Source organism: Stomoxys calcitrans, chromosome 4 (genome assembly GCF_963082655.1).
Source record: "Stomoxys calcitrans chromosome 4, idStoCalc2.1, whole genome shotgun sequence".
Classification (NCBI taxonomy): domain Eukaryota; kingdom Metazoa; phylum Arthropoda; class Insecta; order Diptera; family Muscidae; genus Stomoxys; species Stomoxys calcitrans.
In genome coordinates, this window is record NC_081555.1 from 38185547 (window position 1) to 38206225 (window position 20679).

At 39.0% G+C, this 20679-nt stretch overlaps 1 protein-coding gene across 3 annotated transcripts in view; it reads right to left on the reverse strand.

Moving 5' to 3' along the window:
• Window positions 1-20515, reverse strand: part of LOC106083562 (serine/threonine-protein kinase Tao) — a 39528-nt gene extending 19013 nt beyond the window's left edge. The window contains exons 1-5 of one of the 3 annotated variants that reach the window (XM_013246660.2): window positions 20162-20515; window positions 4670-4975; window positions 4102-4606; window positions 771-1130; window positions 118-699 (exon numbers count right to left, since the gene is read on the reverse strand). In XM_013246660.2, coding sequence (XP_013102114.1) covers window positions 118-699; window positions 771-1130; window positions 4102-4606; window positions 4670-4899 — 1677 coding nt within the window. In that variant the 5' untranslated portion in view covers window positions 4900-4975; window positions 20162-20515. Of the gene's footprint in view, window positions 1-117; window positions 700-770; window positions 1131-4101; window positions 4607-4669; window positions 4976-14903; window positions 15241-20161 lie in introns of those variants that run through there. The other 2 variants (XM_013246658.2, XM_013246659.2) reach the window with 2 other exon arrangements.
• Window positions 20516-20679: the final 164 nt, after the last annotated feature.

Sequence of the window (20679 nt, forward strand, 5' to 3'; positions counted from 1 at the left end):
GTTATTAGAAATAGGGGTGTATCACTCTTACTTTTTTTTTGTATGTAATACAATATATGGAATTTGTATAGATTTATTTATGTCCTATGAGTTTAAGAGAAAAATTGCTAATCTTACCTGCATATGTTCCTTTTGTTGTTTAGTTACTATACTTGTAGTACGTATAGTTGCAAAATTGTTAGGACCATGCTCATTCGCTTGTATCGGAAAGGGTAGATAACGCGGCTGTATGGGGGGCGCTTGTGATGTTTGTGACATACGATCACCGGCCGCCATATTTGCACAACTTTGTTGCGACTGCGGCATAACACCGCCGCCGCCGCTGCCCATGGACATTATTGAATGGGGCTGCTGTTGCTGCTGCTGCTGCTGTTGTTGTTGTTGCTGCTGTTGTTGGTGAGGCACAGGTGCTGGTACCACAGCTGTGGAATTAGTAGGTGTAACATTATTGTTCATATTGTGCATAATGCTTGGCAATGGTGGCAAATTACGATGGCGTGAAGAATTGCGAGAAACAGCTCCACTGATTGCCTGTTGTTGTTGTTGCTGCTGCTGCTGTTGTTGCTGTTGTGAATGCATTTGTTGATGATGAGGGTGGTGATAATTCATAGCACCCAAATGCTGTGGCTGTTGCGAATATGGATGAACGCCACCAATGTGATTTTGTGTCGCAGGTGGTATAGAGTTCGACGAAGAGCTCTGCAAAGAAATAAATTGCAATAAACAAAGTCCTTGCAGTATAACTTCAAACACAATTGGTGAATATTTACTACTTGACTACTGGCCGCCGACACACCCACAGAATGTATAGAGTGTTCCGACGTAATACTATTACTCTTGCTACTATCGCCACCGGCATGCTCATCCTGTGTATCGTCTGTGTCGCCAATGGCGCTTTCAGTCTCGCAGGTGTCAACCATAAGAATTTTCTTCATTTTACGATAATTGAGATTATCCAATTCCCGGACTGCTGCTTTCGTACGTGCGATAAGCTCCAAGAGAACCGTATCTGAACGATGTCTCGTAACGTATGGATCTCCCAAAAGCTTTGTCGATGATGGTCGTTCAGCAGGATTCTTTTTGAGACATAAATCCACAAAATTACAAAACGTATCGGACCAGTCATTTTTCTGCAATTGAAAGTTTAATAAAAAAAAGAAATAATTGCATAATTTTATTTATACTCCATATATACAAAGCAATTTTTTATTTGTTCTACAAAAAAATATAATAATTTTACGCTAATTATCATTTTTAATCTTCTATATAGCAGTTATGAAAAAGTATTTTTAGCTAAACACAGCAGGAAACCAATTATAGGTTTGTGGGATGAAATTATATCGCTACAAAAGAAGAAATATATTGAAAAGGCACTGCTATAGGTGAACTTGGTCAGAAATATTTATTTAGCAGATGTGGGGCTTTTGATTCCTCCACACCTAAAATGCTCGTTGAGCTTCTCTGTTAATTATGAGTGGATGGTATGATTAGGCTAGGCTGTAGGGCAAGCGTCTAGAAACCTCCGCTGCTAGCCTTAAAGGGCATTGTGTTCGCCCTAGAAGAGAAGGAGAAGGAGAAAAATGAAGATAGAGAATACCGATAGTATTTTACCACAGAACGAAAAGAAAAGAGAAGGAGGAACCACTTCACAAGACACGAGCGAAGGCGACCAGGAGGATCGGAGAGGAGCTTTCATCGTTTAGAGTTTCATGCAATCAGCCGCTTCATTATAGGGGAGTTTAAATCCTACAATATATATTTTCCTCACAGTTGCAGGGTAGGGTTTACTGATTTAGTAGTATGATCAGCGATTCATTTCACTTCGGACTATCTCACATAGTCCGAAAGCCTTCAGCGCCGAGTGTTTACGAATGTGTAAGCTGATAGTCCGATCCAGCAGCCGTGAAGATCTCCAGGGCTTTCAAGATCGCAAAAATCTCCACCTGAAAACTCGACTAGAAATAGCACATAACGCAATAATTAAGATGCGTTTACGGACTACGAAGATACGAACGTGTCTCTTCATTCACAAAAAAAAACTAGCATGGTATAGATTTTGGATATCTACTTAACATTAGAACACTTTTAATGATCAAAGGCAAGGGCTGCCGCCTCAGTGTACAACACACTGCTACAACAACAACACCCATTATGGGATAACTATGAACATGTCTCTGCAATCTGTATTCTCTTCCTCATCCTGCGGAGACCATAACTGCCCAGAGCCCGACGTTATACTAGACATACAGATGTGAGAATCGGCCGAACCACTGCCGTTATCATCCTGCGTACAGTCACTCGCCAAAGCACCAAAATCTTACCTAACGAGTTGCTACAGGAGCAGAAAGTATTCCGTCTTCCGTAGAGCATCAGCTCTACCCCACATAGGACAGTTTCCCTTAAAAAATCAGACTTTCGCCTCCTGTTGAAGAGTCCTGACTCAGTCTTTCTACGTTTTGTGCAAAGCCCATAGATGTTCGCCCATCTAGACAGCTTCTCAACGTCCCCTGAACGTGGACTGTAATATTAGAGAGAAACATGATGAAGACGTCATTCGCGTACGCCACAACCTTAACCCTTTTGTCAGTAAAGGTTCTTGGGATAACATTGATAATAAAAAGCCACAAAAGAAGATGAAACCTTACTTACGATACAACTAATGCGTTGATAATCCTGCGTTTCAGCATTGATTTAAGTCAATGCACCAATGGATGCTCACACGACCAAAGTGATGAATGGACTCCCACTATGACAAATAAGGCCTCCAAAGTAAAATCGTCTTTCAACAAATCAAATTTGGATGTAGTCTAGTCGTGCAATACAATACCTGTGAAGGACCGAGAAGGTTTCTAATATATATACGTGTCAGAGTCTTCAAGACAAAGGATGAGAAACTAATTGGCTTCTAGTCCTTGGGCTGGAAGTGGCTCTTTTTCTCTGCTTTCCGAACGAAAACCACCCCAATATTCCCCCACCTCTAGGGGTCGCAAAGCACATCATCCTTCTCGGTGGATATATGAAAACGTGTTTCATTACGTCTTCATTTATATGGCTTCCACGGCTGGCCGTTCAGTAAGTTGCCCATGTGCTCCGAATTAAAAATGGAGAATGCTATTGAATACATCAAATCCTTGTTCAAAAACCAAACCCTATATAGGCCACCCTAAGGCCATAAATAAATTAAAACTTATTTCAAGATCAAAAGTCCAATAATGCTATTTTAACTAAAAAAGTAGTTCAAAACCAACGCCATCTTTTGACAAACAAACCACATGGTGTGCAAATCACTGATACTACCTGTAGTGTTATGTGGGTTAAAAACATGTAATACTTGCGATTTGATCATACTGTGAGAATGGAATAACATCCTTTCACACTAGAAAGTGGTTTGAATACACATCTGAAAAATCACGCAGATTGAGAAAATCTCTACTTCAAAAGAACATTCCGCTAAAGAAAAGGGACAACCTTTTCACATATCAATGAGTGCAGTCCATGGCAAAGTACCTCGCAAAAGTTGCCAGCATTGAGAGGAAAAAATCACCGCTGAAAATTTTTTCTGATGTTCTCGCCAGAATTCGAACCCAGGAGTTCGGCGTCATAGGCGGACATGCTAACCTCTACGCTACGGTGGCCTCAAGGGTTCAAGTGAAGGAAAAAATCAAAAACATTGTGTCAGAATATAAAAACGAAGCGCTTATAAACTCTTTCTACTTTCAGCGATAGAAACGTAGTTTCTTCCATAGACATTCTTCAGATCCATAGAGATGGCAAAACGAAGTGCCTAAAACCTTTCTCGGTTCAACGATAGAAACGTAGTTTCTTCCTAAAACATCAAAGAAACTTTTTGCAGATCTGTTGAAATTATTGGCAAAATTTTGTAAACGATATACAACGACAGAACGCTATTAAAGCGTTTTCCAACAAATATGGGAATACATACATGCAATTATTTTTCTCGCCAAGATGTTTAAATCGTAAATTTTTGATATCAAATAATTTTTTAAACCCATAGAAATATATATGGGTTTTTCATATTTTTACGTTTGTTTGTTTAGTCTGCTTTAAAATATTAACAACAATAGGCAGTCAAATACTTACGGGTAACGTTGGTGATTCGTTTTGGGCAATATGATATAATGCAGACATGGCGTTCATGTTAAAATATGGCGGTTTACGTTCGGCCAACTCAATGCAGGTTATTCCCAATGACCACACATCCACTTTGCCATCATATTGACCTTCATCCATGGCCAAGATGACTTCAGGCGCCATCCAATATGGAGTGCCCACAAAACTATTGGCTGGACACTTTATGGCTGCGCTACCGAAATCTGCTAATTTGACCACTCCACAATCGGTCAAAAGTATGTTTCCCGCTTTTATGTCACGATGTATCCGACCTAAGCTATGCAAATAGCTGAGACCGCTCAAAACTCCATCACATATGGCAGATATTTCATCTTCATGCAATGGCTTCTTGTGAACTTCAATAATATCAGAGGCAGAACCTACACAATATTCCATTACAAGCCATGCTGTAGATTCGCGTAGGTAACATCCTTTATATTCAATCGTATTGGGATGATTCAATTGACGAAGAAATCTAAACAAGAGCGATCAGATTCAGTAGTGGAATGGTATTGAAATAAGTTGCATTTTAACTTACCTGATTTCTTTGAGAATATCCTGCCATTTTTCCAGACTCTGTTTGCCCGTGTAGGACATCTTTTTGATGGCCACAATTTCTTTGGTAAGATTACATCGGGCATAGTAAACCGCACCGAAGGAGCCATGGCCAATTTCGCGCAAATCTTCAAATATCTTCTCTGGGTCATGTTTGTAGAAAAGCTCTGCGATTTCCGGATCTTTAAGACTACCAGGTCGTGCCGAAGGCATGGCTCATGTTATTCCTTTTTTGTGTTAGTACAATGTGTTCTTTGCAACAAAAAACAAGCGGCTGAAATTTTATTTCCTAAAGCGAAATAAAAATAAAGAAGATTTTGTTATCAATAAGATTTCATTTATTGGCCGCCTGCCTCCCTCTCTTTTATCACGAGGCTAAAATGATTTTTCATTGAACATTTTGTCAATGGGCTCCCAAGTTTGATGATTCATTTGCAAAGTTTTGCACTGCTCCTAATCTTGAAAAAAATTTTCAATGGGACAAACAAAAACAAAATTCAATTGAATTATGTACATACTCTGGTCAGTGACGCTAACATGGTGCAAACATTAAGATTGCCATTGTTGTTAGTTAAAGTGGTATTATTATGGTTTATATTTAGAATTGAATAATGATAATGTTCCAAATGATTTATGCTAAATAAGTATGGCGAAGCAAAATAAAAGTTGAAGATGTAGATTTTAAAGGTGTGGTTGTACCTACATGTCTATATGTGGAGGTGGCGATCCTCGACTAGCTGCTATAGGTGAGCAAGCTCGTTCCGGTCCAAAGGACTCATCGCCGGGGGAACATGATTGTCATTGGTTATTTAAAAACGCCAATAACTCGTCAGTACCTTGTCATACCGAGCACCATAGGCACTCAGTATTTGTGCAAGAGCCGGTGCCTCCCGGCCTCTCACTTAGACTCTGCACTTGATACCGCAGATTGTGCGCGACTGTAATTGCAGCTACTCCGTAAGGAGTATTCTACTACCCGCAGCTAAGCTAAGCTAAGCTAAGCTTCTCAATAACAATGAACACCACACAGATCGGAGCTCAAAGTTCCCTCCTGTGTGGTGCTCATAGTTATCTTGTGTCTGATGCTCACAATAAACCCGGTACGGCATAACTATGAGCATCACCAAGTTGAAATTTTGAGCTCTGACCTGAACGGTGTTCACAACAGTCACACCCCAGTAAGCTGCAAGACAGCTGAAAAGAAAACCAATCCACAAAAAAATTAAAGATCGTTTCCAACTCCTTCTCGTCATCGCACATCCTAACGAAGTTTGATTTTTCCTGCGTCCATCGTGACTCCAAAGATCTGACGCTGCAATGACCAGTCAGGACTCCTATCAGCAGTCTCTTCAGGGAAAACTATGTCCAACCCGTCAACAAGGAAAAAATTCCCTGGTTCCAGACTCCCTCAGTCAAAGCGCAATCTATGTTGCCACCCAACATATAGATGAATGGCTTAAGATTTTGTATGTACCTTCTTAAGCATGCTGCTGAGGCACAGATGCCAAGAGCCCGACGCCACACCAAAAATTCATAGCTAAAATCCTGTCTTTAGCCTAAAACTAAAACTCTTTCTTATCGCGTTACGGCAGTTACGGATCCACGATCTTTCTCCAGCTTAACCTCTGGACAAGAAGCATGCGCAGGCATTTGGCCACAAGAGAGAGATGCAGCCACACCCTATCCAGGATAGGTCCCTTGAAAACACCCAACTTCCGCCTCCTGTTAAAAAGCACCAGCTCAGTCTCTCTGGTGTTTATGCCAAACCGTTTGGCCTTCGCCCTTGTAGACCGCCTCCCCAACGAGAGAATAGAATAAGCAGAGCTTAGCATGTCCGCCAATGATGCTGAACGTCTGGGTTCGAGTCCTGGGGGGAGCATCAGAAAGAAATGTTCAGCGGTTGTTATCCCCTCCTAATGCTGGCGATATTTGTGAGGTACTATGCCATGTAGAACTTCTCCCCCAAAGAGGTATCGTACTGTGGCACGCCCTTTGGATTCGGCAAAAAAAGAGGCCTCACCGTTGAGCTAAACTTGAATTGGGCCGCACTCATTGATATGTGAGTAGGTGAGATGTTTGTCCCTGTTCCTTAATGTTCACGACAAATTTGCCAGAGTTTCCCGATCAGCCTTCACATTACTTTACAATTTTCCTGACAAGAGGACTGGGTGGCTTATTCTTCTCTTCGTCAATACAAACCCTACATAAGTCCGCACCTCCCAACTTGTATGTCTTTTTTTTGCCATGGGAGAGGCATATCCCGAGGTGCCCAGCGGTAAAAGCTGACAGGCTGTCAAATAATATTCGGGATATTATAACTAACCACGAGGAAAAAGTTAAAATAATGTATTGGGTTGCCCAAAAAGTAATTGCGGATTTTTCATGTAGTCGGAGTTGACAAATTTTTTCCACGACTTGTGACTCTGTAATTGCATTCTTTCTTCTGTCAGTTATCAGCTGTTACTTTTAGCTTGCTTTAAAAAAAAAGTGTAAAAAAAGTATATTTGATTAAAGTTCATTCTAAGTTTTATTAAAAATACATTTACCTTCTTTTAAAAAATCCGCAATTACTTTTTGGGCAACCCAATAGATTTCGGGGCAACACAAATACCATAATTTAAAACTAAGAGCATGCTTATTCTTTGTTGTACAATTAAGAAACTCCCCTTTTGTAAAGCCGTTTATCAATAATACAAATTCCTTGATAGATCGGATTTCAGGAAAATTTTTAATTTCATTTATAAATTTCGTAATTAAACCAAGATTTTTATTGTTGTGTGTAGCTTTAAGCTTTTTTGGCAATATCCACAAAGGTTGTTGTTGTTAAAGTTCATAGAACTGATCTCCGATTCTCGCGGAAAAGGACATCTTACCACGACAACGAAGTTCTGCATAAATTACAAGTACAGACTTGTATAAAACATCTATCTTCAGGATTCATTGCCAGATATGTTTTTCACAAATAAAGCCTAGTACTGACTTCATTCACAGTAAAAAATGCCAATTAAATTATTGTGAAATCCGACGGAATATTTTCTTTGTCAGAACACAAACAAAAATCGAACAACAACACACAACAAAGACAACAGTATTGAAGCGGAGTTGATTCGGCCCATTTCGTGAGCATTTAATGCAGCGACATGTTGCTACTATTTTGCTCATAGAACTCACTACCACTTGTACGGAATGTGTTCGTCACCATTTTTTTATAGTACGTTTTGACAGTTGTTCGTTAGAAAAGTCCAAGTCAGTACTACGATCAAGTGCCGAAATGTCTCTATTGTGAATGGTAAAAGAAAATTAAAACCAATTTTTTATAAAATAACGTGCACAAATCTCAATAAATTTTATTTGACTTCTATGCCCACGCATGTTTTGAAAGTTTTATTTATAAATATATACAAATATAATCACTTGTTTTCTTGCATTGTTTTGACAGGTTGGCAAATGATGTTAACACCCCATGGCAAACAAAAATACTTCAAAATGTACTTATTATTCATCAATAATTATCTTGTCCCCTTCAAAGTAATCCCCCTCGGATTTTTCCCAATTTTTTTTTTTTTGTATTTCACAATCCTCGAAACCTTTCTTGAAACGCGCTTTTTGGTTACACAAAACTTAATACAATTTCTTTAAACCATTTTTTAGAACAGTAAAAAGTCGAAGAGCACACCAAAACACGACTAACCTGTGTATCTGCCAAAAACAAGCAGGCAATCTAAAATGGCAGATATTACCAACATAAATAACAGGCATGAGTACCAACATAATAGAAAAACAAAATGCGAAATTGGACGTAGGTAACTCACGAAATTTAGAAATAACGGCTATTTTTTATCAGACCTCGTATATCGAACAGCATGGTATACATTCCTAGATTTGAAATATGACGACATGGCCGTCATATTTCTGGTATAAGAGGTGTAGAGATCTACATATCTAACGGGTTATGATATAGAATATTTTTTTTTCGGCTCGCTTTGTGAATCACTTGTTTTTGAGTCACTATTGTGGCGTTGCATACTTGCTTACGACGCACAGTGGGGTGGAAAAAAATAAGTCTGCCATTTAGGAAGGGATAGTTTTGGTTTTGATATTTTCAATTTGAATTATATTTTTCACAAAAGTGTATTTTTGGCCTTATTTGGGTTTTACCCAAAATAACAGCACTAAAATTTAACCTTTTGTTTAAATTTTTAGCATTTATTGTAGCGCACGTCTTGAACTTTCCAGAAACGCATAATTTGTATGCATAAATATGTTATTATATGGTCCAAAATCGATGCATAATGTGCACACCTCGGTCATTTTGGCATTCATTCATGACAGAAAAATTGTCTCGAAATTATGTTTGCAATATAAAAAGAAACAAAAAATACACTTTTGTGAAGAATAAAATTCAAATTGAAAATATAAAATATTATAAAAACAAAACTACTAAAGATATCGTTCCAATTTTTCACAAATTTGTAGATGAATATCTTTTTAAAGAGATATTCATCTACAAATTGCAAAAGATGTTTGCAAAATTGTCATTTTTTAGTAAAATGTCCGTAGAAACCTCAATACTTGGATGGCGCAAAAAATTTTTTGCATGCAATTAGTTATTACTTGGGGCAATGAAAATATGTTATAAAGTTGGGGGTCTCAGTTTTGCGTTTTGAGAACTCAAAGAGTTTTCTCAGTTTTTTGTTAAAAAATGCCAATATTGTACTTCACAGATCTCCTATTAGAGTTGACACAATTTATAAAAACTGCACTTCAAACGCATCTATATTAAGTTTTCTTTACAGTACCGTACGCAGAATTGATAGTGCTATGCCATGTTTTCTGTATAGAGACGAAACAATAAAATTACCTTTTTTTACGAAAAAATTAAAAAAATTTTACTTTTTGCACATTTTTTGATTTGTAAGTCGAATAACTTTTGACTTAAGAATCAGACCTAAGGGTATATCGTAAATTTTATTAGCTTACCAAATCAGCTAAAAAATTTTAAATCGCTTCAGAAATGCTTTCACAAGCTACAAAATAAAAGACCAGACTCGAAAAAGAGACTTTCTAAAAAAATGTGTTAGTTAAATTTCTTGGACACTAAAAAAGTTATCCCGCACGTTTAGGCCTGTTTTTTGTCGGGCTTTTTAATCACTTTCCAGAAATTTTTTTTGAAAATCGGACCATAAATGCGCTTTTGACAGCCCGAACAAAATTTGGACCGAGGTGACCAACTTTGAAGGCTCACCAATGGACCCCTGGACTTTTAGGGCCCTGAAATTTTGCACATAAACTGGATAACACGGCTTAGCTATAATCATGTAATTTTTCATGAATATACTTCTTTCCGTTTCAAAATGGCAAACTTATTTCCAGTTATTTTTTCCTATCCCAATGTGCGACGGGTAATTTAAACAAATTTGAAAAAGTTAACTACGGAAATATTGACTGGCTGATCTTGTTTGCCTTTTTGGAAATTGTTTACCCTTGCTCTGTCTTTCGCACCAGGGATGATAACACTTAATGTTCACAAGTTGCGTCTCTCCTTGATGGGATTTCAATCTAGAGATTGTCCTGTTAGGCTTCTAACAGAGCTATGTTATTCTGCATTTTTATTTTTTAGACAGAATGAGCAAACCATTTTTCTAAATTTAAGGACCACCATGTTCGAAATTTCAAAGTTATTAACGCATTTTCTTGTGGGGCTGAAGTGGTCATGTTTTGTTCATCGACCCTTTTCCCGAACTTAAATTTAGTGTCTAAATTTGGGGTTGGTGTTAGTAGATGGGTTGATTTGCAAGAAATTGTTCAAAGTTTATCGAATCGGATTGTAAACAATTTTTGCCCTATACATTCGTTTGTAAATTAAAATATACAGCCTTAATAATTAAAAAAAAATTATTTACTGAAAAAAGTTATGAGTACTTTAGAATATATATATATATTCAATAAATGGGGATTTACATTTGGAATTTGACCTAATTATGTGTCTGCATGAATATTTGTAGGTACTGCCGTTTCGCTGGAATTCCGATATGTTGCTAATACGGTATTTTCTCATTTCAAGCGAATTGATGAATCACTTCGCCTCACGAATCGAATTAAAAGTCCATCACAATATTTGTAAATTATTCGAAACGTATGCCAAACACTACGATTGTTGTGAATTGAATACGATTAGCATCTTAACGTTGTTTATTTTCTTGTTTATAAGCCGACAATTATACACAAACAAACATTTAGCATGCTTTATTCTATTTTGCATTTTTGAGTTTAAATATCATTCTCAGCCACTTTCACGGATATGGTTAAAACAAGACTATTGCGTGTGAAAATCAACATGAAAATTCATTTATGACCAATGAATTTTCCATTGGGATTCCCTGTAAAAACAAGACAAAATCATTTTGCCTTGTTTTAAATACTTTGATAAGGTTTTATAGCGGATTCTTTCTTTCCGGATGAAAGCAATATCATTTGAAGATACACTCAAACATGTATGTTCCAATAAGAGGTGTTATTTTGGTATTCCATAAAGATGTAATTTTTTGTGAAAAATTATCGGTTGTTTGTTTCATAATTCGAGTCCGACACAAAATGTTTCTTTCCATTATTCGGCAAATACGGTAGTACCTTGCAATAAAAAAAAATTTGAAAGCATAAAATGACAATATGAATGAATGGCAATATACCAACGTATTGCCAAATAATATATGGCATAAAAATCCGTACTTATTCATAATAAAGGGGAAGGTATGCCGTTAATAATGAAAAAAAAAACATCAGCCAAATGTCCACCACGATCACGCTTAGAGAACCTTATAATTTGCATACAATTTTCCATTACCAAAACGCAAATTGGAAACATTTCCTATAAAAGAGCAGTGATTTCATTGCTTGTCTGCCACGTAGCGCCGCTAGGTTGAAAGGATGTCTACTTCAATACCATCCAACTCAGACCATAAACAATTATTAATCATCTCTCGATGGCGCATTCCATTAACCATAACTGTTGATCCAGAGGCAAGAAAGGCAACTCTTGCACTAAACACCTGCAAGAGTCATTGGCTCAAGTTGGGGGTTTAGACCGCATGCCATGCATTGGGTATATACTGCAGTTGTAAGACCTATAATGCTATATGGTGCTGTTGGCTGGTGGACGGCGCTTCAAAAGTCCACCTACTGCAAAATACCGGATCCAAAGGATGGCTTGTTTGTGCATCACAGCCACACTGAGGACGACACCATCTGATGCACTGAATTTAATGCTACATCTTATGACTCCTCACATTGTGGCTAGGCAAATTGCAGCGACCACTGCCGTGAGGTTAAGGGAGCTTTCTCATTGGTCATGTGGCGGCTACGGACACTGTTTTATCCTTGACACAATATTCGATGTTCCAGGCAGTGCGGATTGCACCCTATCTGAGCTGCTTTTTGATAAAAAATACTGTACCACTATTCCTGATGGAACCGATTTGAACTACGATATCTCTGGTAACAGAAGTTACATAGACTTTTATACGGATGGTCCAAACTAAACGACCAGGTGGGCTTTGGGGTATACTCTGAAGATCTAGAACTGGTCATATCGAAAAGGTTAAAGTTACATTGACTTCTATACGGATGGTTCCAAACTAAACGACCAGCTGGGCTTTGGGATGTACTCTAAAGATCTAGAACTGGTCATATCGAAAAGGTTACCCAACCATTGCAGTGTGTATCAAGCGGAGATCATTGCTATTAAGGAAGTGGTGGAATGGCTAAGATATAATGTTATTACGACGATTGGCATATATATCTTCTCAGACAGCCATTAAATCCCTGAAGAATTTATTTCTGAACACAAAAACTACCCTCGACTGTAGCAAATCTCTCAACGAGGTGGCTGAACAGTTCAAAATTCCCCTGATCTGGTTGCCGAGCCACAGAGATATCGCAGGGAATTGTTAAGCGGACGAGCTTGCGAGACTAGGACCTACCCTACACATTCTAGTGATACCGGAATTTGTGGGTATGCCTCTAGCGACATGTAAGCTAAGTTTTTCAGGAACAGACCCGAAGGACAACGAATGATTGATGGTCACAAAGAGGGGGCTGTGAACATTCCAAAACTATGTGGCCTAAACTAGAATTGAAGAGGTCTACCGCTTTGCTGTCATTGGCTAGAACAGGCGTCATGGCAGGTCACTGTCTAATCAGAAAGCTGTCAGACTGGAGGTTACCAGTAACGACTTTTGCAGAAGCTGTGAGGACATCGAAGAAGAAGAGACTATAGGACGCCTCTGTGTGTGTGCACAGAACTGGTAGTTAGAAAGAGTTTCACTTTAGGTTCTCATTTCTTTAAGACCCTGCCTCCCTGAAGCGGATCTGGATGGTTCAACAAATTTGCATTTGCAGGTCCAATGTACCCGCCGGACCATAAATCGCATCAAACAGTCAAACGTTGAGGGTGGAGAGGTTTCTAAACAGAGCCCCAGATGCGAAAATTGTGCTTGTTGACATGCTTTATGCTGTGATTTTTAATAATTTCAAGACACACCTATAATGGAAGAGAGATAGACACATTGATAAGCATACAGATCGACTCAGAATCACTTTCTGACTCGATTAAGCTATGTCTGACTGTCTGTCTTTCTGTCCGTCTATGTTAATTTGTGTACAAACTACAGATCGCCACTTTCATCCGATCGTCTTCAAACTTGTTACATATATCTTTTTTTGGCGTGGAGACGCTGTCTATTGAAATTGGAAAAAATCGGTTCAGATTTGGATATAGCTCCCATATACATGTTCGTTCCATTTTGAGGAATATTGCAATAAAGTGCATATTTATTTAACAATTCTCTGAAAATTTTATAGGAAGGAATTTTCTATGACTCTCGACATTACTGGCGAATCTCATAGAAATCGGTTCAGATTTAGTTATGGCGCTCATACATATGCACGTCAGATTTTGGTTAATTTGGAATAAAGTTGTCATTTGTCAACCGTATATATTACAGTGTAATATACATCATCCGATTTTCACTCCTAGAGCCACTGCAAGCGCATTTATTGACCAATCTTGCAACAACGCAACAGGGGCAAACATTTCACATATCAATGAGTGCAATCCGATTCAAGTTTAAGTTCAATGATAAGAAGCCTCCTTTTTATAGCCGAGTCCGAACGGCGTAGTGGCATAGTGCCTCACAAATGTTGCCAGCATTCGGATTGGAAAACCACCGCTGAAAATTTTTTTCTGATGGTCTTGCCAGGTGTTCAGCGTCATATTCGGACATGCTAATCTCCGCGCTACGGTGGCCTCCACAGAATGTATAACTTGACGTAAATTGTACCAATCCGAGTCCCCAACTAATCCCCAAACCCCCAAGACAAAAATGTAGACCCCATTTTCAAAAATAAATCCCCAATTTGGGGAGAAACCCCCAATACTGACAACACTTCCCACGTTTTTAATTCGGATTGCGTCACCCTAAAAATATTTGGATTTATTAAATTCTTCAAACCAAAACGTCAGCCCTTTCATTCCTCCATACTCCGCTAAGGACCGACACTTAAACAATGCGGTTCGTGTCATCGTCAAAAAGTCGTTTATATTCTCATTACATTCCAAAATCTTCCGTTACCGTCGTAATTAAGTTCCTATTCGACATCCTCTCAGGTATTCGGTCAGAAACCTCTTCCAATTCTTCCAGGTCTCCTTTTTCGCCTCGACTATCTCGCGATATATGTCTTGGTCCGATCTCCCATTCTCTCCCCCATCGCCTTAATTTTCATAGCGGCAGCGGCCGCCTGTTCCTATATCTACATCTGTCTCCAGTGCGCTAGTAGGCGTGGTTCTGATTGCCCCACCTATGACAAGACATTTTCCCAGAACCTTTTTTAATGTCCTTAGATTGCACTTCTTCGATAGGGGAACGTCTGGGTACCAATGGTTCAATACCAATATTTCCTTTAGACGGATGGTTATAAGGACTACTCCACACAATGTCTTTGAACTGTGATTGATCCCAAATGAAATCTTGACCTTGATTTTAAGACAGTGGCTCTTCTGCCGGCAATTAAGTAAATAAAACACACTTTTGCGTCAACAAAACAAGACATTTTAAGAAAATAGAAAAAAACAACAAGAAAACGCTTAATGTGTTAGCCTGGTGTTTTTTTACGGCCCCAGCATCATACATACATTTTCGTAATATACACGTAGTACGTACTTGATTAGCATGCATTTCTTTGTACTACAAACTATGCACAATTACGACGGCAACCACTAATGCTGCTGCTGCTCCTGGCTGCTGACTGACTGGCAGAGCCCAATGCTGTTGTATTGTTTCATATTTTATTTGCGTTTCTTGAACTTTTCTTCTTAACTGAGAGTGTTTTTGGGTGCGGGCGTTGGGCTGTAGCAGGCACTCAGGCACATTCGCCTTCTCCTTCGTCACCAGGCAAAACGACAAACAGTTTGATATTGTTCAAAATTACATATCTATGTATGTAGCACATATGTACATTGTTTAACTTTTTTATTGTTTATTGGGCTGAATATTTGCACATTTGTTCGATAATTTTACGAAGTAACACAGCGACAAGAAAAACACACTATTTTTCGTCTTGCAAAATGACGTCTGCTGATTTTGTCGTAGTTGTGCTGCTGCTTTTGCAGACTTTGTTTTTTTTTTTTTTTGTTTTGCAAAGTGCAATACTCTCGTAGAAGTCTCTCTTTGATGAGAAGAGACTCGCAGCGTTGCCATAGATGTACACATGCCAGGTGCGCTTTTAATGAATGGAGATTGCACATTACAAATGTGGGATATACAAGAAATAAAAGGAGAACAATTTTTGTAAGTGCTAAGAAGGGAGTTGCAATTTATTCATTGCATTTGTATTTATTTTTTTTTATTATGACAAATAAGAAGTTAGGTGTGTTTAGAAGAAGTGTACAAATTGTAAATTTCCCTAACAAAGAATGCTGGTTAGAGCATAACAAAAATATGCGGTGATTATCTTTTTCGGTAGACGATTTGAAGCTGTGCCTAATTCTCCGACCGTAATCGACTTATTATGATTGAGTTTCGCATTTTTTGGATTATGGCATCCGTTATCGATTAATTGATTCGCACAGAAACGTGCAAGTTTTTGCTCGCCGATCCGTTGGCTGTGCTAGAGGCGACGTAATCTACATATTTTTCATAAAATATCGTAAAAAACAATAGCATATTGTTTAGAACGTGTTTTATTTATTTTTTGGTAGTAATAACTTTTTTAACAACCGCCATTTGCTTTGTTTACCTTTGAGAAGGCAAAACATGTTCGATGTATCGATTTTTCTTCCCCGAAATCGATAACTTTTTGACAAATTACGATCGTAAGCCATGATCCAAGTTGTACCTACGGAACGGGATTAATCTTCAAACAAAAACTCGTTAGATAGCGGATGCGAGAATTAGGCCCCTGTTTCTTCTACCGATGAAGGGATCAGCCGTGCGTTCTAATTCCTTTCGAGTGTCGATACAAAACTACGGTATAACAATTGTGCAAAGCTCTAGATAGCGCTGCCTTTCAGGCCGATCAAAATTGTATCCTTATGTCGTTATTGCAAACCGTTTGCCGCCCATACCACTAGAGGAAGTTAACTTCTCCCCGGGCAACCACCTCAACTTCTAAAGACCAAGAATGATGCCAATGTGCAGGATGTGTGTCCCGATTGTGACCTAAAACCACTCGTCACATGTTTAATTGCCCAGCCAGACCTACTCGACTCCAACCCAGATCCCCTATACGTAGTAGCTGCAACGGCAGTCGCGCACAATTAACAGTATCGAGCGGCGAGTCTCAGTGAATTCCAGGCGGTACCGGCTCTTGCACAAATTCTGAGTGCCTATGATTCGATATGACGAGGCGGTTAGTATTTCCGCAGCCTGTTCCTGCGGCGTTCGGGCCTTTGGACCGGAACGAGCTTGCTCATCTACAGGCGCTTGACGAGGATCGTCATTTACCCCCACATGTAAATGTGTCTATAACAACAACAACAGCAAACGTGGCTACAACAATAACATTGACCTAGACACATCCCACCCAAGTTGCAGAGTTCCTAGATTTGAATATTCAATAGAACCCAGGAAGCAAGTGAAGGATTAAGAAACAGCGGAACCAACAACAGGATGAGTTAATATCTACTTGCAGGACATCATAAGCTAGGATTCCGAAAGATGCATAGCACAATAACAATTCTAACCGCCGTCACCACACATATCTTTCACGGCCTGAATTGAAAACGACCTTGTGAACTGTTTCGTGGCTTTTGACCTATTGAGAACATTCGATTCGGTCGATCAACCCAATGACGACAATAACACCTATAAGCTGGGAAAAGAAATAAATAGTTATCTCTATGACCTGGCGGAAAATTTCAGAAGTCGCAACCTAAAAATATTTCCTACAAAATTATGGGACACGCTCACCACCTAAACGAAACAGGTCTCAAAGAAAATGATGAAAATCCTAGGGTGATACTCGACATTCTCTTCTCTTTGTTAATTGCATTCTGCGATATGGCCAAAGTAAAGCAATACAAAATGGAAAAACCAACAGACCCTGCCAAATGCGGGGATTACACCAATCACGGGTAACAAATGCCGTCTATACCAGATAACAAATGCCGCCTGTATCAGAAGATAACAAATGCCACCTATACCAGAAGACCTAAAGGTTGGGGATCATTGTAAACTTCTCTCTAAATAAATACTCCCGATCTGCAAACGGCGAAATCATAAGAAATTCAAACTCACCAAGCTGCAACCCTCTCCGAGGCATGCAAGGAAGAATATCAAATTTCGTTTCAATCGATGTAAGAAGATACTGTCCCTGTTATCTGCCCTGCATGCAATGCAGGACTCGATGACCAATTTCATGGCCGAAAAAACAACTAATCTAACAAATCCACCCAGTAGGGCCTAAACGTTGGATAACGAATTATCTGTGTGGTCTGCAGTCGTTTGAGGAATCAAAAATGGTGATACCACTACTCTATTCGAAACCCTCCAAACCGTATCAAGATCGTGTCAAGTGCGGACGACTGTACGATCATGACTTCAGGTCCTTTTGTTGATGGCATATGCGTGAAGTTTAACTACTACTTTGGCTATAGTTTCGTACATTTTGCTGCTAGACATTTGAAGATATCCGTCACCAAATCTTCAGCCACGCTGTTTACTCGATGGTCTGCGAAATTGCATTGGCAGTTGAATGTTGTTGTTGTTGTAGCAGTTTGTTGCGTCGAATGTAGTCGAAGGCGTAAGAATTCCGACCACCAACCATGCCAAATGTTTGTCGTAAAATTTGATAGCCTTTAGAGATCTTCCGTACATGCACTGCAATTTTTGACAAGGTAAGAAGCGGAAACAAAGTCCACAAGCCATTTGCCGGTAACACTTGACGTGCTGACAAAGAAACCTTGTAGACTACATAAAAAGTAATTGGCCGGCCATTGATAAACTATGCAGCGACATGCAGTGGAATAAAATTCAGACCTGTCAGAATACAAAGATCCCACCCGTGCGAAGGCACATGTACTTGTCCTAGAGCGAGAAATTCAGCGCTACAAGAAAAATCATTTGGATCAGATAGCATTCACGCCGATGAACAGCTACCGATTGAACGCTGGCCTTGCCGAACGTACGCCTCCCCTGCCAAACAAGAGTAGGTTTGGCTCAATACCGTTCCGGCAGATGCCACTGCCTCAACTCATACAAAGCTAGTATTCTGTCAATGCGCGAAAGGCAAGACAGAAATTTTCAATTCTAAGTACTTGTGAAATGAAGCCTCTTGGTCAACCACTGTAACTAAGAGCCCTTAATCCAAATTCTAGTTCTCGTCAAGACCCTCTAAGTGAGCAAGCTCATTTCGGTCCAAAGGACCGATCACCGCGGGAACAGCGTGACCATTGGTTATTTAAAGGCGCCAATAACTCGCCTTTTCATATCCAGCATCATAGGCACTTAGTATTTGTGCAAAAGCCGGTGCCACCTGACCTCTCACTGAGACTCTCCACTCGATACCGCTGATTGTCCGCGACTGCAGTTACAGCTACTCCGTATGGAGCATTCCACTATCCGCAACCTGAGGACACGCCCGGTAGATCGCAACTAAGCTTATCGTGACAGCAGTGAACACCACACAGATCGGAACTCAATGTTCCAACTTGTGTGGTGCTCACAGCTATCCCGTTCCGTGCAGTGTGTTGTGTTCTATATCCCCTCTGTTTGGTTCTATTGAATAGTCAGATCCAGGAACTCTGCGACTAACGCGGGGTGTGTTCAGAACGGTCTGGGTTTGAGTGGGGTGGGTCTGGCTGGGCTGTTAAACAGTTGTCGTGTGGTCCTAGGTTTTAACCGGGACACGTATCCTGCTCTTTGGCATCAAAAGTACCGTTATTCTATTTGGAAGAAAGAAAAACAATGTAATCATTTTTAGCCTGTTGTCCTATGGCTGGATTAAGGAATTCAACGTGTACAGAAAAGTTAAGATTATCCTGATTTGATATTTTATTACTATTTTATTATTACAGTTTTGGAAGACCACATGCAGAATTAACGACAACAGCTACCCATTTTTCAATAAAAATCTAGTGAAGTATTACTAATTTACTCTCAAGGTCACAATTTTAAAGATGCAAAATGAAAAAAAAAAACAAACAAAATCTAGCAACCAAAGAAACTAAATGACAAGCTAGATTTTATTGCTTGTTTTGGAGGAATTCATAAACATGCCTCAAAGCAGTTCCACGCTGGTTCATAGCAAGTCAATTCTTTAGGAAAACCTATGAAATCATCTATAGTTCAAATTAAACTATTTTAGTTATAATCTTATAAATAAAATTTAATAATCTAAAAGTATTTTCCACTTTCACAAATACACTGATCTGGCAACGGGAAAATGTGGCAACACTACTTACCGCCCTATTTTGACAAATGCACTATTATGTGATTTTTTTTGTTTTTTCTTTTTTTTTTTTTTGCTTTCATTGATACACAATTTTGGTGAATAAATACGTCACGTTGAACTTTATATGCATTTCAATAGCAAAAAAATGTGATATAAATTGACAAATCAATCAATCAATGGTTTGATTAGAGGAACTTTGAAAAGCGCAAAGAAATCACAGAAATACTCCGAAAATATGTATTTTTTTCATACGACACAACATCCGATTTTCTATTTTCACCTCTTGCAACCCCCTGACAAATCAACGACGAATACCCTTACCCTTTTGACACCTTGACACTTTTTTCTGTCTGTAACCGTGCTGGCGTTTCTTCGCGAAGACAAAAACAAAAATAGTTGCTGGCAACAGCAAAAGAAAAATCGAACTTTTTTTTCAATATTTTTGTATGTGTCTCATGTCTAGCAAGGAATCAATATGAGCAATGAAAAACTCTTTCCTGAATGTGGGGGAGCCTTTTATATAACTTACATTGCATTAAACGATTAAGAAGTATCCAATCTGGAATCTGGAGTTGCAGATATTTTTTATTTCAAACTATGAGAGTAGTGGATGATGTTCATTCGTTCTTATTGTAATGTAACACTGCAAGATGCGATTTTTTCACAGTAGACACATGGAAGATTTTTTCAGACGTCGCGTTATTTTCTCCTCGAATCGCGCACAATATAAATATAACAAATTAAATATAGTTGTATTTTTTCGCAAAATAATGGTATAATGGTGCAAGGAGGCAAGGAGGCCCACGATTTTTCCACGTAAAAACAACACCGACTTCTATTCACTTTTTCATTTGACTTGACTTACGAAAAAAAGTGGATGGAGGAATGGCCGTTATCAGAGAACGAAGCCGAGGTGATGTCAACAGGCGGCGTGTCGCCGCCGACTTATTTTATTTCAACCACGCCACGGCCGTTTTCATCGGCTCGTGTGGCTTAAATTGAGTCGCCTATTTCAACAAAAAAAGTCTGAGGCTAAATAATTGCCGT